The 20,120-nt window shown below is 29.7% G+C and overlaps 1 protein-coding gene across 1 annotated transcript; it reads right to left on the minus strand.

Moving 5' to 3' along the window:
- Positions 1 to 11,567: 11,567 nt before the first annotated feature.
- On the minus strand, positions 11,568 to 18,497 carry LOC114400680. Its single transcript, XM_028363253.1, has 7 exons — positions 17,941 to 18,497; positions 16,550 to 16,604; positions 16,063 to 16,137; positions 15,750 to 15,841; positions 14,330 to 14,411; positions 12,222 to 12,305; positions 11,568 to 12,019 (listed from the first exon to the last, which is right to left on the minus strand). Exons 1-7 carry the CDS (start codon positions 18,297 to 18,299, stop codon positions 11,906 to 11,908), a joined length of 861 nt encoding a protein of 286 aa, XP_028219054.1. The 5' UTR covers positions 18,300 to 18,497; the 3' UTR covers positions 11,568 to 11,905.
- Between the last annotated feature and the right edge of the window lie 1,623 nt (positions 18,498 to 20,120).

Below are 20,120 nucleotides of genomic sequence, written 5' to 3' on the forward strand. Positions count from 1 at the left end.
CAGGGCACCCTTTATTAATATGGCCATTGGTATTTTGTCGGCAGATAAAAGGTTAAAAAAGCAAAAAAGAAAACAAACCAAATTAATCGGTGAGAAAGCTCACATCACTATCTCATGCAGACACAAACCAATCACCATGTCTCATCTTATTATATTAACCTTGTTTACCACAAAACATCATTTATTTATTTATTTATTTATTTATATATATATATATATATATATATATATATTTGTTACTTACTATACATATTTTCCCTCTCTTATGTTCATCCATTTCTTTTTTTCTGCTTTGGCATGTAATTAGAATAAACTATAAGTCTTTTTTTTCTCCATGAAGTAAAATAAAGTTATTAATTTCTTTATGGGAATTTCCCTTTGTTTTTTAGGGTAAAATATGAATAGTGCAGTTAGCTTTGCAGGCAGAAGTAACTATTAGATGCCCCGCTTTCACTTTTGCTTTGCTAAACAACATCTCAAAAGATGCATTGGAAAAGTCCAAGAGGGCAGGGCACACAGACTGGTTCTGCCAGTTTCATAGATTCATTTTAAATGTTTAACATTCAGATTCTTCCAAAATCTTTTAACTTTTGGCAAGTTTGAGTGACTTCAATATTGACATATTGTGGTCCTATAATGGGGAGGGGAGGGAAAGTTTATGAATACGCATAATGGTATACTTAACATAACATTAAGGGCAAATTACAATTTAACTAATCTGCTTTTAATTGTCATATATAGATTTTATTTTCTAACACATCCTTTTTTTTATAGGTACACGAGGTATATTTTCCAACCAATAAGCAAAGACAAGTTATATAATATACTGTCTTTCTTTATATATACGGTGGGAAATTAAATTTTGATTTATCTTATTACAAACCTAACAATTTATCAACTGTGTCGAATTCTGTTAATCTAACACAAGCATAACTTTCAAAATTCTGATGAAAGTGCAACATTTTATTTTGATCAAACTAATCGGTAATAATATGCATAAAAGAATCATGACATCAATGTTAGTTTTATAACCATTGAGTTTGAGTTGTTTTGTTGTTAAGGACGCTGATGAATTAAAAATATAGAAAGGAAGTTATTAATATAACTATTTATAGTCAACTTATCATACTCGACTTGGATTACTTTAGTGCTCAATGTGATATCTAAATATAGGTGGTTCTAGATTAAAAAGAAAAATTGGTTTTATGAGATACGTGTTCAATAAGTCTTACCGTTGTTGAGTTGTTCAGCAACTGCTATTATTAAATTTTGATTAAAAATGAGAAAATAGAATATACACCATCTAAGGGAATCTTACGCTAACTAATTATTTTTGTCTCTGAATGTATAAATCATTAATAGATTTGTTCCTAAAAGATTAAAATTCAAAATTTAGTCATCGAAAGCGTAAAAAGTGCGATAAATTTATTCGACCGTTGACTTTCGTTCGTTACCGTTAATAAAGTACCATACGTGACACAGAGAGAGGAATTCGCCACAAAATTGATTACCAGCGTAATCATGCTGAATAAATTAGATGAAAATATCACTAAATTACCATTATTGGACTTAAATGTCAATAATTTTTAGTTAGAAGAAAATGTTAGTAATTTTTATTTTGGACCAAAGTCATTACGTGTTCATTGGACCAAAATGTCAGTATAGATTGGACCAAAATGTCTATAATTTTTTATTGTATCAAAATGTCAGTAATTTTTTATTGGACATAAATGTCAGTGATTTTTTATTGAACCTAAATATTAGTATGTTTCTATTAAACTAATTTGTTAGACTCCAAATTTCATTTCATTTAAGGGTAAAATATAATTTTAAGATAAACTTTCCCCAAATTTTGAATTTTAATCTTTTAAGGACAAATTTATTATCGATTTACACATTCGTGAACAAAAATGATTATCTATCTTTTTTTTATTGGTAACTCAAAAGGTGTGACTCATTCAGCTTGAATTTATGAAACTGATATGATATACACTAAACAAACTTAGGAAGGAATAAAAAATCTTAATTATGACTATATTTTAAGCAGGATTGTAAGGATTATTTTTTAAGAAAGAAGATATATGTGTGCATAAAAAAAATTGCCTAACAAAACAAAAAAAACAAATAGTTTTAACAAATTTACGTTTATTATCCTTTAGATTGTAAACATGCTCATTTATTTTAGGTAAACTAAAATGATAGTTAAAAAATTATAAAATTTAATATACAATTACTTTATGAATTTATTTCATCTTAAGTTTATTATACTTTCATTTGGAATATTATATATATATATATATATATATATATATATATAGCTTTATTTAAAAAGAGTGGTTTTTTTAGATATTTAGTTTTAATATTTGTGCATATATTATTTAATTTGTTTCAAAATTTACAATAATATAAAATATCCAAAGAAAAGTGTTTGATGACATTAATTGAAATTTTATTAGAAGAAGTCTCTTATTTAATATTTAATATTGTATTATATTTCAGTTTTGTGTTAATTTTTTGAACGTTTTATATAATAGTATATTTGTTTTACTAATAAATATTTTGGGTCTAATAAATTAGTTTAATAGAAACATACCGATATTTAAGTTCAACAAAAAATTACTAACATTTTGATACAATAGAAAATTATTGACATTTTGGCCTAATAATGGTAACTTATTGACATTTTTTGTCCAATAAAAATATACTGACATTTTGGTCCAAAATAAAAATGATTGACATTTTCATCCAACAAAAAATTATTGACATTTAGGTCCAATAATAATAATTTATTGACATTTTCATCCAATCTATTCAGCATGACCACGTTAACAATCAATTTTGTGACAAATCCGTCCTTCTATGTCATGTAAGCTATTTTATTAAGGGTATATGATGAAACAATCGAATAAATTTATCACACTTTTTATACTTTTAGGGACTAAATTTTGAATTTTAATCGAGATGAATTTATCAACAATTTATACATTTAAGGACGAAAATGACTATTTATCCATAATTTTATATCATCATTCAATCACAATTTATCGTATATGGTAGGTTCATTGACTTTTAGAATAACTATCTTGAAAGTAATATTAATAATAATTTATGATTGATAATAGAGTAAAATTGGTTTACATTGTCAATACATGATCATTAAACTCTTTACATTGTATTTATACTTATGCAATATTTTACAAAAATAAAAAATAAAAAAATTGTACAACAAAAAGAGAAATAAAACGAGAAGAAAGAGAAATATATAAAAATATTATTAATATAAAAAGAGAAAAAATTAATTATATATAAAATTAAATGTCATAAAAAATTATTGTATGAATTAATATAACTTTTAAAAATTACACCTTTTGACCTATGTTAACATAAAATTAAGGATTTGTACTGAAAATCATAAAATTAACGATAAATTACAATTTAACATGATATATTTAACCTAATTATGTTTTACTTTTCACACATAAATTTCATTTTCCAGCAATACAATAAATTATGGCTAAAGTGCAAAACTGTAATTTTATTTTTCAAATGTAACGGTAATAATATATGCTCGTAAGCATAAATATGATTGATTATAATCGCTTGTGGGTGGTTAGATAGTTTGCACAGAATTTTAAGTTCAAACATTATTATTATTCTTATAAAAAATGATAAAATATATTTTTGGCCTCTCTAAAATTACTAAAGTTTGATTTTATTGCTTCTAAATTTTTTGGTCTGTTTCTAGTTTCTCTAGTTTTGAAATGTAAATTATTCATTTTAAGCGCTGCATAAATCATTTTTATGCTTATATAAAACATTATCTAAAATACTTTTAGATTGAGTTTAGAAGCACTGAAGTGTTTCAGAAGAGAAAAGAAGAATGTGAAAGTTACAAACTTCAAAAAATTTCACTGGTTTGCAAGTGCCAAAATAACTATGAAATATTTGTAAATTTCAGTGGGTCTTGCGTATAGTAATTTCCCTCTCAGTTGGTGAGAAGAGAGTGGAAGTTGCACCGTTGAAACTAAGTTACTATGTTACCCTTTCACCCTCATGGGTCTCCCATGCCCACAGAAGAATATTCATGTATTTTCATTGTTTTTTTATTTTACATACCAAATCACTTTAATTTAAACATTTCTCTTTTATTTTCATTTTATTTTTCTTCTATTAAACAATCTTTATTTCTTTTCATTTCTTACATATTTCTCTTCTTTCTTTTTCTCAAATACCTACTCTCCCTCTATTTTTTCTCCCCCTATCAAACAAAACCTTATAAAAGGTGATACATTTCAGATTTAAGAGACACAAACCCAATTAACTGTATTTATACTTATACAATCTTTAACAAAAAAAAAAATCCACACTTTAATAATTTTAGAGAGACAAAAACATATTTTATCTTAAAAATATTACAAATATCAAATTTTTTAAAAAAAAATAGGATTTCTCAAGCCGTCCTTCTTACGTGTCATCATTAAAAAAAAGTTACCATCCAATATAACCTTTATATCATTATAGTGATATTGCATGTTTTAAAAAAAATATATGTTCGTCTCTGAATCTACCAACAACGTTTTTCTTTTTATGAATCCATCATATATATGATGTACAATCTAACTATCCTAATCATAAGAGGTTCCTTATAAAAAAAAAAAGAATTACTATATTTCTATCTTTCTAAAATTAAAACTACACTCATTTATGATGATTAGGATTAACATGTCCACATTCCACCGAAAAGTAAGTGGTGTTTTATTCACCAAGACTTGCTGCGGCAAAATTTCTTCCAATCCAACCAACAAAGGATTGTGATTTGTGAATTGCTTTTATCCATTATTTTATGGAATTCCTTGATTTCCTTTTTATCGAATTTGGAAGAGTTTGTAGTAAATTAAACTTGAAATGTTTAAATAAAATTCAACCTAAACCTGCTGTCAGTGGTCAATGTGTAAACTATCTCAATATGCTATGTACCTAAAAAAGTTGTCCCAATTCTTTAAATTGACTTGACTTCCCAAGAAATGTATTTTAACATATACAGCTGCAATTTTAAAGCATTATGTAAAATTATAAAATAACCAAAAACTAACTTCCGAAGTAAATAAAAGGAAATGGCAAGGTTTCACATTTGATCTTACAAACTCATGAATGAATGCATATTTGAATTTGATCACTGAATCCAATGCCGCGAAACCCCAATTACAACATGGTTTCCGATTGATTGCTTGACAACTAAAGAATTAAAACAAAACGAAAATCCACCACCAATATGTGCATGATGAATTATTATTTATGGTGGGTCCAAAGTTGGATGAGTAATTAATTGAAAATGAATGATCTTTGAAAGAAACAGCTTGAAACGGATCCTAGAGTGTTACATAACGAACTGAATGTGAATAATTTCACTAGCTCTTATTCCTCTCATCTCGTGGCCTTGCACATAACAACAAATGGGCCCCTGGTCTCTTCCAGTCCAAAATCTCCCCAGGCTATGCTGTCTAAATAAAAGGTTCAATCTTCCTATCAACCACAATAATATATACCCATTCTTGTATTATCACCTATTGATTGATGATTCATGCATCTTGGTCATGGTCACAACTCACAAGACTGGTAGTGGGCCCCATAAATGCTGAGCTTGAAACAAACATAATTCGGTTTGAACAAGTAGCCACCACCCAACAAGGGATTGAAAATGAAGCATGAATTAGCCTTGTTTTCTGTGACTGTGACTGACCAGACATACACATGGCAGTACACACTACACAGCCATCAAACTGCATTTAAAAGTGTTCAGTAAGTGACCTCTTTCTTATTAAACTTTGACTTGGGTACATATTCTCTCTCTCATGGTCATGGCTGGGAGTTTTAAGTTTTAACTTGATGTAATGATGTCTATGACTACTGTCCTGGGTTGGAAGAAATTAAAACAATGAAGGGAGCACTATTCCCTAGTTTGATTGGAGATGTGGTCTCATGAATCATGACTCTTGACTGTACAAATGAGAGGCACCGCAAGCAATAATTTCATCAAATGAGGCGTGAGAGGTGAGAGGTGACAGGAATTCAACGAAAGCATTGGAATAAATAAATGAAAACTGTTAGGTAACACACTCTTTATTGGTAGAAGACCCTAACATAAAAAGTAAAGTTTTCAAATAATAAAATCTAATTCAATTAATTAAATAAAATATATAAATTAGTATAAATCTTTTGAAATTTATATTCGTTTCTTATGAATAAAAAATGTTTTCTTTTCATATATTTAACACAAGATAAATACTAACAAATATCTTATGTACAATGATTAAAGAAATAAAACAATTAAATTTTTTATTAGAATGTGACAAAATGTGTTTCTTATTATTTCTAAATATGCTCTTATATGATTTCTAATAAAAAAAATTCTCTTAATTCTTTAATTGATAGTCTAAAAAGATAGATTAATAAGATCTTTATCACAATTAATTGATATTTACATACTCAAATTTATCATTAATTAAATTAGAATAATTTTATGTTAATGAAGTCACATGCTCATTGATTAAGTAACATCCTATTGTAATTGGATCAAATTTATTCAAACTCATAAAATTACATGTGAAATTCATCAATAGTATTATTTTGTAAGCTTTAATGTAGGATTCTAGTTAATAATGAAAAGAAGAATATAAGTTATACATTAACAATTTAAAATATTCAATCACAAACCAAAATATATGTAAGTTAGTCAACTTTACAATAATTACTTAAAACTTATATTAATAATATTTTTATTAATTAATAATATAAAAAAAATTTACAGTGAGTATATAACCTTAACTTGACAGAAAGTTTGCTAAAATAATATACTATAAAATATCATATGAACATCATCCCTCTTAAACAATAATAATGTAGCATAGGAAACTGTCCCCACCCATTGGATAATTGGATATGTTGGAATTAGGATGGATTCTTTTCATATCCATCAATCTGCTCGAACGACCTGTGCAGCTGTGCCACATGCAACTTTCAAATTCACCCCTTTTTTCCTTGATATCTGCTATTTGCAATCCACGTCACTTTTACACCAACACACAGTTTAATTATATCCACACCAAGCCCACCTTTTAGATTTTTTTACACCATTGTAGGATGCACAAAGTGGTGTGTGAAATTATTTTCCCTTGTCATTTTTCCCACGCAAGATACCAAATGATTAATAGTATGAATAACGTTACTTGCAGAATCCTTCATGTTTGCACGGAATGTGTAAATTAATTAGTGCGGAGTCGTTTTAGTTTCATCAATAATTTTGTATTTAAGTTGCTGATATATAATTATATTAAATATTTGAAAGAAAATTGTGTCACTCAAAGTAATTTTATAATTTTATGTAATTCGAATAAAATTATCTCTCAAAAAATATATATGTGATTTGTATCTAAAGAAAATATTGTCTCACTCCTATGTAATATTTTTAAAATTACATTGATAATTAAATTGATAAAGAAACTAATTTACAATTTATTATTTAAATAATTTGTGAATGCCATTAAATTGGCTTTAATTAAATATCTATTTTCAATATAATATAATATATCTATTCATATGTAATATTAATTTTGAATCTTTATATTAACTGAAACTGTCTTTAGGAGTTGTTATTACTATCGAGTCACATATCTTATTCTAATATCATATATTGAACATTTAATTTACTTTTTTATTTTTATTCCTTTAAAATATATTTTTTAATTTTAATTTCAAATTCAATTTGGTACAACGAATTTTAAAAAAATTATATTCTACCGTCTCAAATATTTTTCTTTTACTTTATCTACATACTTGATTTTCTTGATTATGTATCTTTTTATCCTATAATTTTCGTATAATTTTTAAATTAGATTTCAATATTTTTTTAAAATAAATTATCAATAGTTAAAACTTAAAAATAATCTTATATCAGAAATCCTAAATTCAAAATATAATTTTTATATTAAAAAATATTTATTTAATACACATTTTAATTATAATTCAAAGTACAAAACATAAATACTTCTCTCATCATAATTGAAGTTTTACCTTAATAATCAATGTTGATCATTAATGTTATTGAGTACCTTTATTATCGGGTTATCGAGCTGAAACTCCAATTTTAATTGAAGAACACTAAAAACACCTAACAAATTACATAAGTTTTGTCCAATGTTAAAACTTCTATGGCATAAATATGATAGTGGCATAACTACATGTCATGTGTTAGGTCCATTTCTGAACCATTGCATAATAATCGTGCTGTTTGCATATCAACACAAGTTGCTCCATTGAAACACACAACCATGTGTGTAATATCTATTTTTTATAAAATAAATTAAGGAGGATTTTATTTAAAACTAAATATAGTTTTAGAAAAATAATGAGGTTTTTTAATTAAATAAATAAAGATAATATTTTTATTAATTAAAATAATTTTTTAAGGTAAATAAAATGTTTTATTTATTCATTTGATTGGGAGTAAAATAGAGTTTAATGTTATAAAATAATAAAATAAAAAAATAGAATACATAATAGACTCATAATACTCTAACTATAAATAGAGATATATTAGGTCAGGTTTTACATCTATATGTTTCTACGCTCTTTCTTCTTCCCAGATTCGTTCTCCCTTCTTCATCTTTCAATATCCTTTCTTTTTCCCACATACACTTAAACATTTTCCAGTAAATTATGATTTTAGATTTGTTAACCATTGGATCGTCTTGAAATTTGGACATCATCTTCGGAACTCATTTTCGCACATTCTCACCATTGGTATTTGAGAAATAATGTTTGCAGATAGAGAAATGTCCCTCACACGAAGATAGTGAAATTAAGGATTCAATCTCTTCTCATTCTCTCTAGTGCTTGAAAATTTTAGTAAAGCAATCGGAGTAAAAGCATGAGAAATCTTAGGGAACCGCTAGAAATATCGCTATCGCTGTTGGACTACACATGTGACCCCACTTAGAGGTAAGGGATGAGTTTATTGCAATTGGGGTTAGAATGAACATGTGTAAGGATCCTTAGATGATCAAATTGGGGTTAATTTCGGGGTGTTTTATGCATTTTAATTATGTCTATACAATGATAACTATGAATTGACTGTGTTTGATAGACCAATTGATGTTCCGATGTGAAATTGTTGTGAAATTGATATGTTCTTATGTTGAGTGTAAACCCTAGAAATTGAAACTTTTTCTAATTAGCATGAATTGATGAAATTAAGTAAGGAGGAATTTATCGTAAGAGGGAGTGAGATATTGATTTTGTATTTTCTCCTTTTCTTGCTTTTTAGGGTTTTTTTTTTATATAGTTTGAAATTAATATTATAGTTGAAATTGACCGAAGATTCCTAGTAGATTGTGTGGTGTATTCTTAGATAATATATATGAATTCATGTATACTTATTTTTACATTTATATATACATATATGTGTTTTAAAAATATTTGAGATTACTCATGTTAATAATATCATATTATGCATGTTAGTTTGGAAAGGTATTTTCAATGGCAACTTTAGTTACTATATAAATATTTACTTATGATAATTTTTTATATAATTGAGTCCAATAGATTTGCTTTCTACTTTTTTATATATTTGAATTGTTTACTCTTATGAATTCAGTCCAAATAATTATATGAACACTTTACTATACATATATACATACATATATATATATATATATATATATATATATTGTAAATAATATTGTAGTGTGGTTATAATATGATTCTAAAAATTATTCAAGTGTTGAAGTTTGAGAATATTATAATTAGATTTGATGTACATGTGTATGTTGTACCTTATGAATATTGTTATGAATGCTATGAAGATGTATAAATAAACATGAGACATAATGACATATCATTTTGGGATTATGAAATTGTGATTGAGATTGAATATAAGTGGTAAGTTAAGCATGTGTTAATCTATAAGATACACGTGAACATGTGATGGTGAATTGTGACATTGTGACATTGTGAGATGTTAAATTATGAACATGGGATATGATTCTGAATAAGTGTGTGGTTAATACTTGATGTGATATTACTTGTATTGTGAGTTGTTAATTATACAATAACTCGACTGGTGTTTACTTTGAGAAAAGAGAAAAGTGTTTATGCGCGAGGTGCTAAAAGGAAAGTGTAGGGTTTAAAGTTAGGAACTTAAGGTGTTAAATTGTAGCACAATGCGCAAGGTGTTAAAAGGAAAGTGTAGGATTTCAAGTTAGGAACCTGTGATGTTAAATTGTAGCACAATGTGGTAAACATGTTTGAAAACAAGTGTGGTTGTGGGTATTGTATAATTCATGTGCGTGCAAAAGTTGTTTTAAGGGTTGAACCTGAATTAGGAAGGTGAGATCCTAACGGATTCTTCGGATTCTAGGCCTTGGGGGTAAATACACTCGGTTTGAGGGCTCCTTTAAGCCTATGTTGATCCCATATGGTTGGAGCATTCTCGCAAAATAGAGTGACCCTGACTAATCATCTTATGATTTTACTTAGTGAGAGTGACCTAACATACCCATTATGTGGCATGCCTTGCTATATACTCATAAGTGCCTTGGTGTTGTTTTTCACTGACATGGTATCACATTTCATATATGTTTGAGTTTTCGTATAGTTGTTGCATAACACCTGTGAATTGCTTATTATGAAATTTGTGAGTGTTGTTACGTCTTGAGTCAGGTGTGTGATTCATGTATAATGCAATTGGTGATTGAAAAATGAATTTTAAATAATAAAATAGTCAAGTGACGTGAATTGTATTAAGTTGAACTATGTGATAATTCACTCCTTATGTATTGTTTGTATTTGGATCTTGTGATGATCTCAAACCTTATGTTCGTGGGAGCAGATGACTTCAAAGAACCTTATGCTAGAGGACACTAAGACACAATGCTTTGATAGGATATGACATTAGAGCATAAATTTCTATTTCAATTGCATGATGTTCTGAACATGTTATCTTACTTTATTTTATTATGCTACTTAACTTAAGTTCTTTTGTAAACTTAAACGATCTTGTTTTAAACCAGAGATGTTTTTAATAAATTTTATTTAATAATACTGAAACGAATGTGATTGTATTATCCACGTGGATTTGTTTACGTGATTTAAATAAAATTGATTTAATTAAATTACATATTTTTATGTTTTTCTTAATTATATGTATGTCAAGGTAGAGAATCTGAAGTGCAAAAAGAGAAAATTCCTACTAAGCAACCATAAAAAATTTAGAGGACATTTATTATGTCTAAAAATACCATTCTCAAACTTTGATAAGACTGAACATGGTACTATAGCATGAGAACGAAAGATGCATCAGAACTCTACATTTCCATGTTGTTAAACATATATATCATGGTTTTGATAATTCATTTGTCAGGCCTTCTACAAAACCTCCTGCATTAAGATAATTAAATAACTTGGATTCTCATACGAAGAATGCCTACATAGCAACATTTGCTTAACATGATTGGATATTAGTCGTTTTAGTTTTAGTATCAAATGGAAATATCTACTAATACCAAGATTGATTGCATTTGAATTTAAACTTCTGTAAGCAGCATTACTCTTACTAAAGTAGTATCAACCGTTTGCGTGTATGTTGTTTAGTTTTTGCTCAGGGCATGCATTACATGCTAGTACGGATCTTGCACCAACTCTGCATTCTCATCAAATGTGAAATTGAATGTGGGTGCACTAAAGACAATACAATGTGGCCCCATTACTATATTTTGGAAGCAAGATAATCCGTTCTAAATTTTTTGGGGTGAATAATTCAAATTTAGAATGAGATGGTTGCACTAGTCAAGGATAAATTAGTGTGAATGACATGACATACAGGACTATACAACTACCACTGAAGTTTAACTCAAGGAGACCTTAGATACTGACGCCATTCTTCTGGTGTTCCCTTTCTTATTGTCAGCATCCTTAGAGCTGCAGCAGTTAGAGGTATGGCAAGAATGTCATAGTCCTTTGGAACCTGAATTACAAGAGTAACATTCTACTACTTAATCATGAAAGAGGAAACATTAAAATGCATGAATATGTTGAAACAGGTAGTATGTTTCAATTAAACAACGTAATTGAAAGTTGGAATTTAACATTGGCAACCCCTTCTTAGTAGCAATCAAGCCATCGTAGGAAGAAAGCATATATGCTGTAGTTAGTTAAGTAGGTGGTACCTTTGGGGGCTTAATCAACTTCATTTTTGCTTCCTCTAAAGTTTTTCTACCCTTTTTGCAGTTGCATTTGGCACAAGCAGTCACCTGTCATCGGAAAATACTGTATATGAGTTCTAGAGCCATATGTCAAGGACGAAGCTGATAAGTAATGAGTGAGCAAGGAAAAAACTATTGTGGTTGGGAAGATTGATTCTTGAGGATTCAAAATATGAAGATTAACAATTGGGATAGTTCAAAAAAAGATGCATTTGATAGCACAAGCAAATAATATATTATACCGAGAGAAATATCATGCACAAAACAAGTACAACCAAATACACAGGTAGGAACTTTTTAAGGAGATTCTTTAGGAAACAAGAGAGAATGAGGAACTTGGTTACATAAACCGAAGATGACATGCAGTTTATTAAATAACTTGCTATAAGAATAGAAACCTCCTCTCCCCATGAATGTCAAGAAGGTGACAGTATTTTCTTTCTGCAATTCCATTTTGTTGTGGGAATTAGGACAACTAGACTGATGGATCATACCATAGGAAGATGTAAAAGAATTAAAGAGTGGAGAAAAATACTCTTCAATTGTCACTACGTAAAATACAGGTAGTTTGCCCAGATGTAGTACGAATATTAGAACACAAATTTAGAAAGAAAAAACAAACATTTTAGGATGATTTTTCATTAAAAATATCCAAGTGCATCTTGAGAAATCATCAATGAAAGAAACAAAATACCTATAACCTCGGATAACTAACAGGACTAGAACCCCAAACATTTGAATGAACAATATCAAAGGGAGAGGATCAAACTGACTATTATCCTTTATTTGGAAAGTAGCCCCAACATGTTTCCCAAGCTGGCAAAACTCGCATTCAAAAGATTGTAAATGAGAGAGATGAGGAATCATCTTTTTAAATTGTATACTTTAGGTGACCTAAACAACAGTGAAGGTTAGGGGATGCTAAAATAGCACCTATGGTAGATGATGAAGGATGAAAGATAGTAGAGTCCTTGTGATTCAAAGCCTATGCCGGTTACAATTTCTACTTCTCCAATTCTGCATATGAAAAAGACTCGGTAAAAAAGGTTAGGGAACAATAAAGAGTGCTAACTTATGGAATTAAAGTTAAGGGCACCTAAATATAAAAAGAACTGAATCCAAAGTTAATGAAAGAAGAGGTACAGCTTGATCAATTCCAATGGCTTTAGCCTTTGAACCATCAACAAGGGTAATGAAATGAGGAGATTTGGTGGATGAAAAATTTGAGAAAACAGAAGGATTACTAGCAATGTGATCAAAAGCACTAGAATCCAACATCAAGGATCCAACATTTGAAGATGATCTTCATTGGGCTGCTTTATGTTGAAAGTATTCCTTGTATTCATTATCTAACAGAATGTTGGAGGAATCAAAGGTTGGTCCAAAAGCCGTTAAGATGTATTTAACGAATGTAACGAAATAGGAGCAGCATAATAGGGGTAAACGATGACAAACATGAACAGCCAAGACTTCAACAATAATGAGTACAATAACCCACTGTCCAAATCGAAGCAAACATTGTCAGAGAACAGGCGGAGAAAAATAGTCTCTGGAAAGCACCCTTTGAACAGTATGAACAAACAGTACTGTGAACAGTGCTTCCACAAAACTTTTTGGAACAAAGAAAACAACAAAGATGAATTCTGGTGATGAGACTTCAAAGGTTGGCCATAAATTCCCAGGAGAAACAGCAAATAAGGCCAAGTCCGAGGAACAATGAACGTGGGACTGAGATTCAGCCTTGGCAAAGACTGGATCCGCAGGAGTGATGGGATTAACCCAGTCAGCCAGTCTGATACCAACTTAAAACTCTAAGGAAGGAGAAAATATTTGAGAAAATACTAGTCTGAAATTTGCTTGAGTGAAAAACACACTCAGCCTAGGGATATATATACAGAATAATTACATGGAAAAAACAAATACAAGATACAATTTACAAGAAAGATTAATTAGGCTAACAATTGTAACTCTGTTCTTTAAGTTATAATGAATCTTAGCAACTCAGAAAAAAGAATGTTTATTATTATGAAGTTTCCAACAGTATTTTCTACATGCATAAAAGATTATCTTACTAGATTTTCCCATGTCCATTCTCCACCTAGTGCAGCAGGCACAACATGATCAATGGTCAAATTCTCGTGCGAAGAGCAATACCTGTTGGTAAGGTAAATATCATTTCAGTGCAAGGACTTGTATCTCAACTAACCTAATTAGTTAAAAGTGCAAGATCACCACTGCATCCTTTTTCTCTTGGTAATTTCATAAAAAGCTTTTAGGGGTTGAGCTAGGCATAAATCCCTACTCTAAGATAGTATCAGAGCCTAACCCATATCCGCTATTGAGCCACCTACCATATTATCTATACATCAAGCCTAATAATGTATAGGTGTGAAGGGGTGTATTGGGAAAAACCAAGTCTCATATTGAATAGAGATAGTGCCAAAATAATATATATAAGTAGGGGGTAACCTTCAGCTATGTGAATGAATTTTGTTGTGTCAAACTAGAGATTGGGGGACATGGTTAGGGATTTCATATTTGAATTTGAAACCACCCCAACCAAAGGTAAAATTCAGCTGCATTAAGGTTATAGTTCTGTAAATTGATGCTCAGTTCAATAGTTTTATTTTTAAACCCAAAAGTTAAGGAGGAGGGAATTCTTTTCTAGGTCTCAAGTCTCCCACAACCCATAGATGGAGAATTATTCCTTTTAATAGGAAAAAAGAAAAACAACTTCTAGGATTTCCTTACTGCGATAGTGGGATGGGAGCATAAACTTAAATAGCACAACTTAAAGCATGGCCAGTTGGGCTTTTACCAGAAGTATGCACTAAATTGTTAATACTTAACACCATGGATATCATCCATCCACATAATATAATGTTCTATTTGCAATTCTGATGATCTATACATGATGTTAGGAACCCAAAATGGAAAAATAGAAAAGAAAAACATGATTTTATTGCTTGACTTAAAGCAAACAGAACAAGGAGAAAGATCTCTCCACCATTAGTTTCCCCTTTCACAATTGAGCAAGCCCTTGTTGGGTTCTGTCCAAATTCATTTCCCTGAATTCTCTCCCAACACTTGCTTCCCCCAATTCATCTATTTAACCAATACCCTCTAACTATCAGTCTTAACCAACTTGTAACTACTTTTCTTTTACCTTTAATCTTCCAAGCAACTACCATTCTTTCCTAACTCCTAACACATGGTTGAATCTTTTAAGTACTGGTTCTGTATACAGAAATATATGAAAGACCCTAAATTTCCTTCAGCAGTGATAATCCTGATTGATTATTCAACCTGGTCTACTGTCATGTTCGGTATATTGGTGAGTTTTATGTTGGCTGCCCAGTGCCTAACACAACCCTCCTCTTTAACCCAGGATTGGGACTGACTATGAAAAAAGGAGTTTCTGTTTGTTGTGTTGAATAGAAACTAAACATATTTGCATTTATTAAAAATCAAACTTCAATATAGAACACTTACTGACAGGTGTAATTATCCCGAAATAGTATATTTTTCCGACTAAGATTGTTCTTGATTATTCTTCTTTTAACAACCTGAAGTAAATGAGGAACCTGTACCAATAACCAAAAGAAGATTAAGTTGAGCTCATCTTTATTGGAGCAGACAATTAACAAGAAAATTTTCAGCAATAACCGTTTGCTTAATACTCATTTACATTATAATAAAATACAAAAGTATACGTGCTGATAGTAAAGTACAGTCACTGGTTTTACTACAATAGTGGCCAAGCACCAGAAATATTAATAAACCAAAAGCATTACTGTGCACATACCCTTAAGACAGCTGGTATATAGAAAGATCCACTGGGGGAATTCACTGTCTTAGCATAATACTCCAGTACATCTGCCTGGAAATGCAAGATTTCAAAGCATAATAACCATATGTCAGTATTTGCTTAAAAAGAAAAAGAAATAGAAAGTCAAAATTTGTTGCTGGAATCAGTATTTGTGTCTGTGTCTAGGTATGTGCAAATTGACCATTAGGCCTGGGGAACAAAACAGGTTTAGATTACACCCTGAACCAAAAAGCGAATAAATGGAAGCTAACTTCTGAAAATACACTCTACTTCTGGAAATGACATATGCATTAAGAAATTGCACCAATACATTAAGCAAATGCTATGGCATGACTTAATCAAGTATCAAGTACCAAGGTTTTGTATATTCATGTCAATCACAAAACGATAAATTACTTGAAATAGTCTAATTGCAGACAATAATTACCATAACAAATGAAAAAGTTGAGCAAAGATATCTGACCTTCTCCATAAACTCCAAACATATAGCACGTTTCCAGCCTACGACATTTACTGGCCTGGAGTAGGATGACAGCAGTCAGAACCATAAGCAAACAACTGAGCAGGTGTCTTGATATTGGTGACTATACAAGAGAAAATAAATCGTCACAATTTCATACTATTGACACACATTAAACACTGAGGCTATAAAGTATATACACTATTTCATCCCTGAAAATTTGATAATAACTGGTAGGAAGCAATGACACCACATAGTTTTTTTGAAAGCATGCATAGCCAACAACCCGTTATCAATTTTGGTTCTTACATTTATCCTATCTCAATTGAAAAGACAATAAATAATAAAGTGAGAAGTATAAACATGCATGTGTGTAGAACCCACATCACAAATAATGCAAATTCACCTGGATGGTGATCTTGAATTTCCCAAAGCAAACAACAAATATGTCATAAAATAGTCACTCAGATAAAACACACACATTGATCCCACATCAACTATAGATATAACCAAAGTAGAGTACTCAAAGATAAAATACACTTTGAGATCCACATTGACTATAGATATAACCAAAGTAGAGTCTATAAAGGCTTAGGTAATCCTCACCTCATGAGTTAACTTTTTGGTGTTAAATTAAGTCCCAGTCCAAACTCAATAAGGCATGAAAACCTATCATCGGCCTCACATTGGAGGTGAGTTTGTGGAGATCCCACATTGAATCCTCACCTCATGGACTAACTTATGCATCTACCATTGATAGCAAAAGTATGCAATTATACGACACCAGGCTTCAAGAACCATCTTTTGGTAATTATTAGTTAATCAAACCAACTGTTTCAGTGTTATCAATGGAAGATGGCGGTTCATGGTGGAAGGACGAAATTCAGCCTTATAAACATGCCATTGCACCTTACGGCGCCGCCATGGCGAGCCTCCCTTCACAAATTGCCTACGGTTGGTAAAAAATCCGCCACACCATTCCTCCATGGCCGCTATTTAACAAAACAGTGTTTCTCATAATTTTTCAATGAAATTCCCTAACAAAGGAATTATTACCATCACTCCAAATAGCACAATGCATCACAATCAATACCTTATCATGAAACTCCCAAAGCACCACACCAAGTCATTCAGTCTTCCTAGAGTGATACTACAACCTACCAAAAAACTTGCAATAAAACCAGCTGGAAAGGTTCAGAATCAACAAAGTAGCACAGAAAAAGTAATTATAAAAGCATAAGACCACCCTGAAGTGTAAAACCCTAAATGAACTTTCTCAATCCCTGTAAAATGTAAAGAGCACAAATTAAGGGGGGAAAAGTTACATCATATTATAGCTGTGCATGCATGGCAATAGTTAAAAAAGATACAATTTTTTAAAAGAATAAAGTGACCTGTAAGCTATGTCCAACACCAAACCCCGGAAACAAGACAAGCCATCTCGGTCAAACACATCCTCCTCCTCCTCATCATCCTCATCCTCATCATCATCAATGTCATCATATTCATCATGAACACTCCCATTGCCAGAAGTGTGACGTGCCTCCGCATTACAACGGTGGCTTTTGCTACTCAGAGATGATGTTGATGCATAGTAAATTCTGGCAGAAGAACCTGCGTACCTTGTTCTTCTCTTGTGGGTCTGAACTGATCTGCACTTGTAGAGAAAAGGGTCCTTGTGCTCCAAAACAGAAGACACACCCTCCCCATTCAAGAGCAGCTTCAGGCGACCCTGCGTGGTGAACTGTGCCATAATAATAATACCCTTCAAACTTGCAAAGCTTGCACTTTTCTTCTGAAACTTTCGAACACAGGGATGTTTTTATTGGTCGATCATTCAACAACAGGACTCCATTATTGGTGGGAGAGAAACTAGAAATGCTGAAGACATTGATCTTTGCAGGAAAAAAACAAAAAATGCTAAAAAATTTGTTTGTGCCACGGAAATATTCTTTACCACACGTTATCCTGTGTGTCCCTAATATCCTCTGTGCTTTGGTCGGAATTTACGAATATGCCATTTAAAATTAGATCATAGATTTGATTAATTGAAGTACTCCTTCTGACTCTGTCCCTATATATATAATGCCATTGTCAACAAACAAAAATCTGTGCAACATTTTATTTTATCTCTTGTGTATTAGTTATACTTTTATTAAAATATTTTTATTTATTTTGATTTATAATTAAATTTTACTTTGAATTATTATTATTTTTTTCTTATAAAAATTGAAAAAGATAAATAAGTTTGGTGAATTTGAAAAATATTACAAGTAAAAAGAGAAATTTAATACTAATACCTAAATTTTATTTTTTTAATAAATATAATTTAATCAATTATGCCTTATAAATAATAAAGAAAGGAGTATTGAACAAAACAAAATTTCACACTATTTTAAAGTCAAAGCAAGCAGCAACATTAATAATAAGCTTACGGCTATGTTTAATATAATTTTATTGTCAATTGTTTGGGATTTTTTTAATCAAATAATCCAAATAAAATAAATATTTATGCAAATGATAGAAGTTTATAATTATTTATATTCATGATATAAATCATTATATATAGGTGAGAAATCAAAATCGATTTCTCACTTTTTTTTTTCGTTTTCGCATTAAGAAATTAATTTCTGAAAAATCAACTTTTTAAAGTCTTTTTTTTTCTGAAATCACCTTACCATTTTTTTAAAAGGTAGGTCAGAATGTGTTTTTTTTTTCCTTTTTTTTAATTTATTTATTTGAGTTTTTTAAAATTGTTATTTATTTCAGTTTTGTTTTTTTTTTAAAAAATAGTTTTCTACTTTTTTTTACCCCTTGTTTTTAAAAAAAAATATGCGTTTGTTTTTTTAATATTGTTTTGGGTTTTTTTATTTAAAAATGAACTGTTTTTTTCAAATTATTTAGTTGAGTTTTTTTGTTTTTTATTTAAAAATGAACTGTTTTTTTAATTATTTAGTTCAGTTTTTTTTGTTTATTTAATTTTTTTATTTTGTTTGGTTTTTTATTTAAAAATGAACTGTTTTTTTTAAATTATTTAGTTGAGATTTTTTATCTGAAATAGTTTTTTATTTTGTTTGGTTTTTCATTTAAAAATGAACTGTTTATTTTTGGTTTTATTTGTTTTAATTTTCTAAGTTCACTAATTTATATATATTAAATTATTAAAAATAGAATTTATGTAGAATAGCATTTAAGAAAAATCCATATATTTAAGTGATGTAATTATTTTTCCAAAACAAATTAAATAAATGAAACATGTTCAATTTAGATAGTTTGCATTGGTGTAAAACTATGAGTACTTTAATATGAATTAATCTACAATAGTTATTTAAAAAAATAATTAATTCTTAAATGAAATCAGTCAATTTTACTAATGTGTCATCTTTATCAATATTTATTTTTCCAAATCCTTAGTACATAAACGATAATTTATAAAATGAAACAACATTACACCCACGAAATAAAACAACATCACACATAAAAAGAAACATAAACGATAAGTCATTGATGAAACCCACTTGATAACATGTTATACGCACAAAACACAGATTGCTTGACAATAGGTTGATTCTCA

Source organism: Glycine soja, chromosome 19 (genome assembly GCF_004193775.1).
Source record: "Glycine soja cultivar W05 chromosome 19, ASM419377v2, whole genome shotgun sequence".
Taxonomy (NCBI): Eukaryota; Viridiplantae; Streptophyta; class Magnoliopsida; order Fabales; family Fabaceae; genus Glycine; species Glycine soja.

Excerpts from the sequence above, each read along its gene's own strand:
- LOC114400680 (XM_028363253.1), bottom strand. The coding sequence starts at position 18,299 with ATGGCACAGTTCACCACGCAGGGTCGCCTGAAGCTGCTCTTGAATGGG. Across the intron at positions 16,138-16,549 it reads GTTTGGAGTTTATGGAGAAG|GCAGATGTACTGGAGTATTA; the intron begins GTCAGATATCTT and ends TTGCATTTCCAG. Across the intron at positions 14,412-15,749 it reads CGGGATAATTACACCTGTCA|GTATTGCTCTTCGCACGAGA; the intron begins GTAAGTGTTCTA and ends CCTTACCAACAG.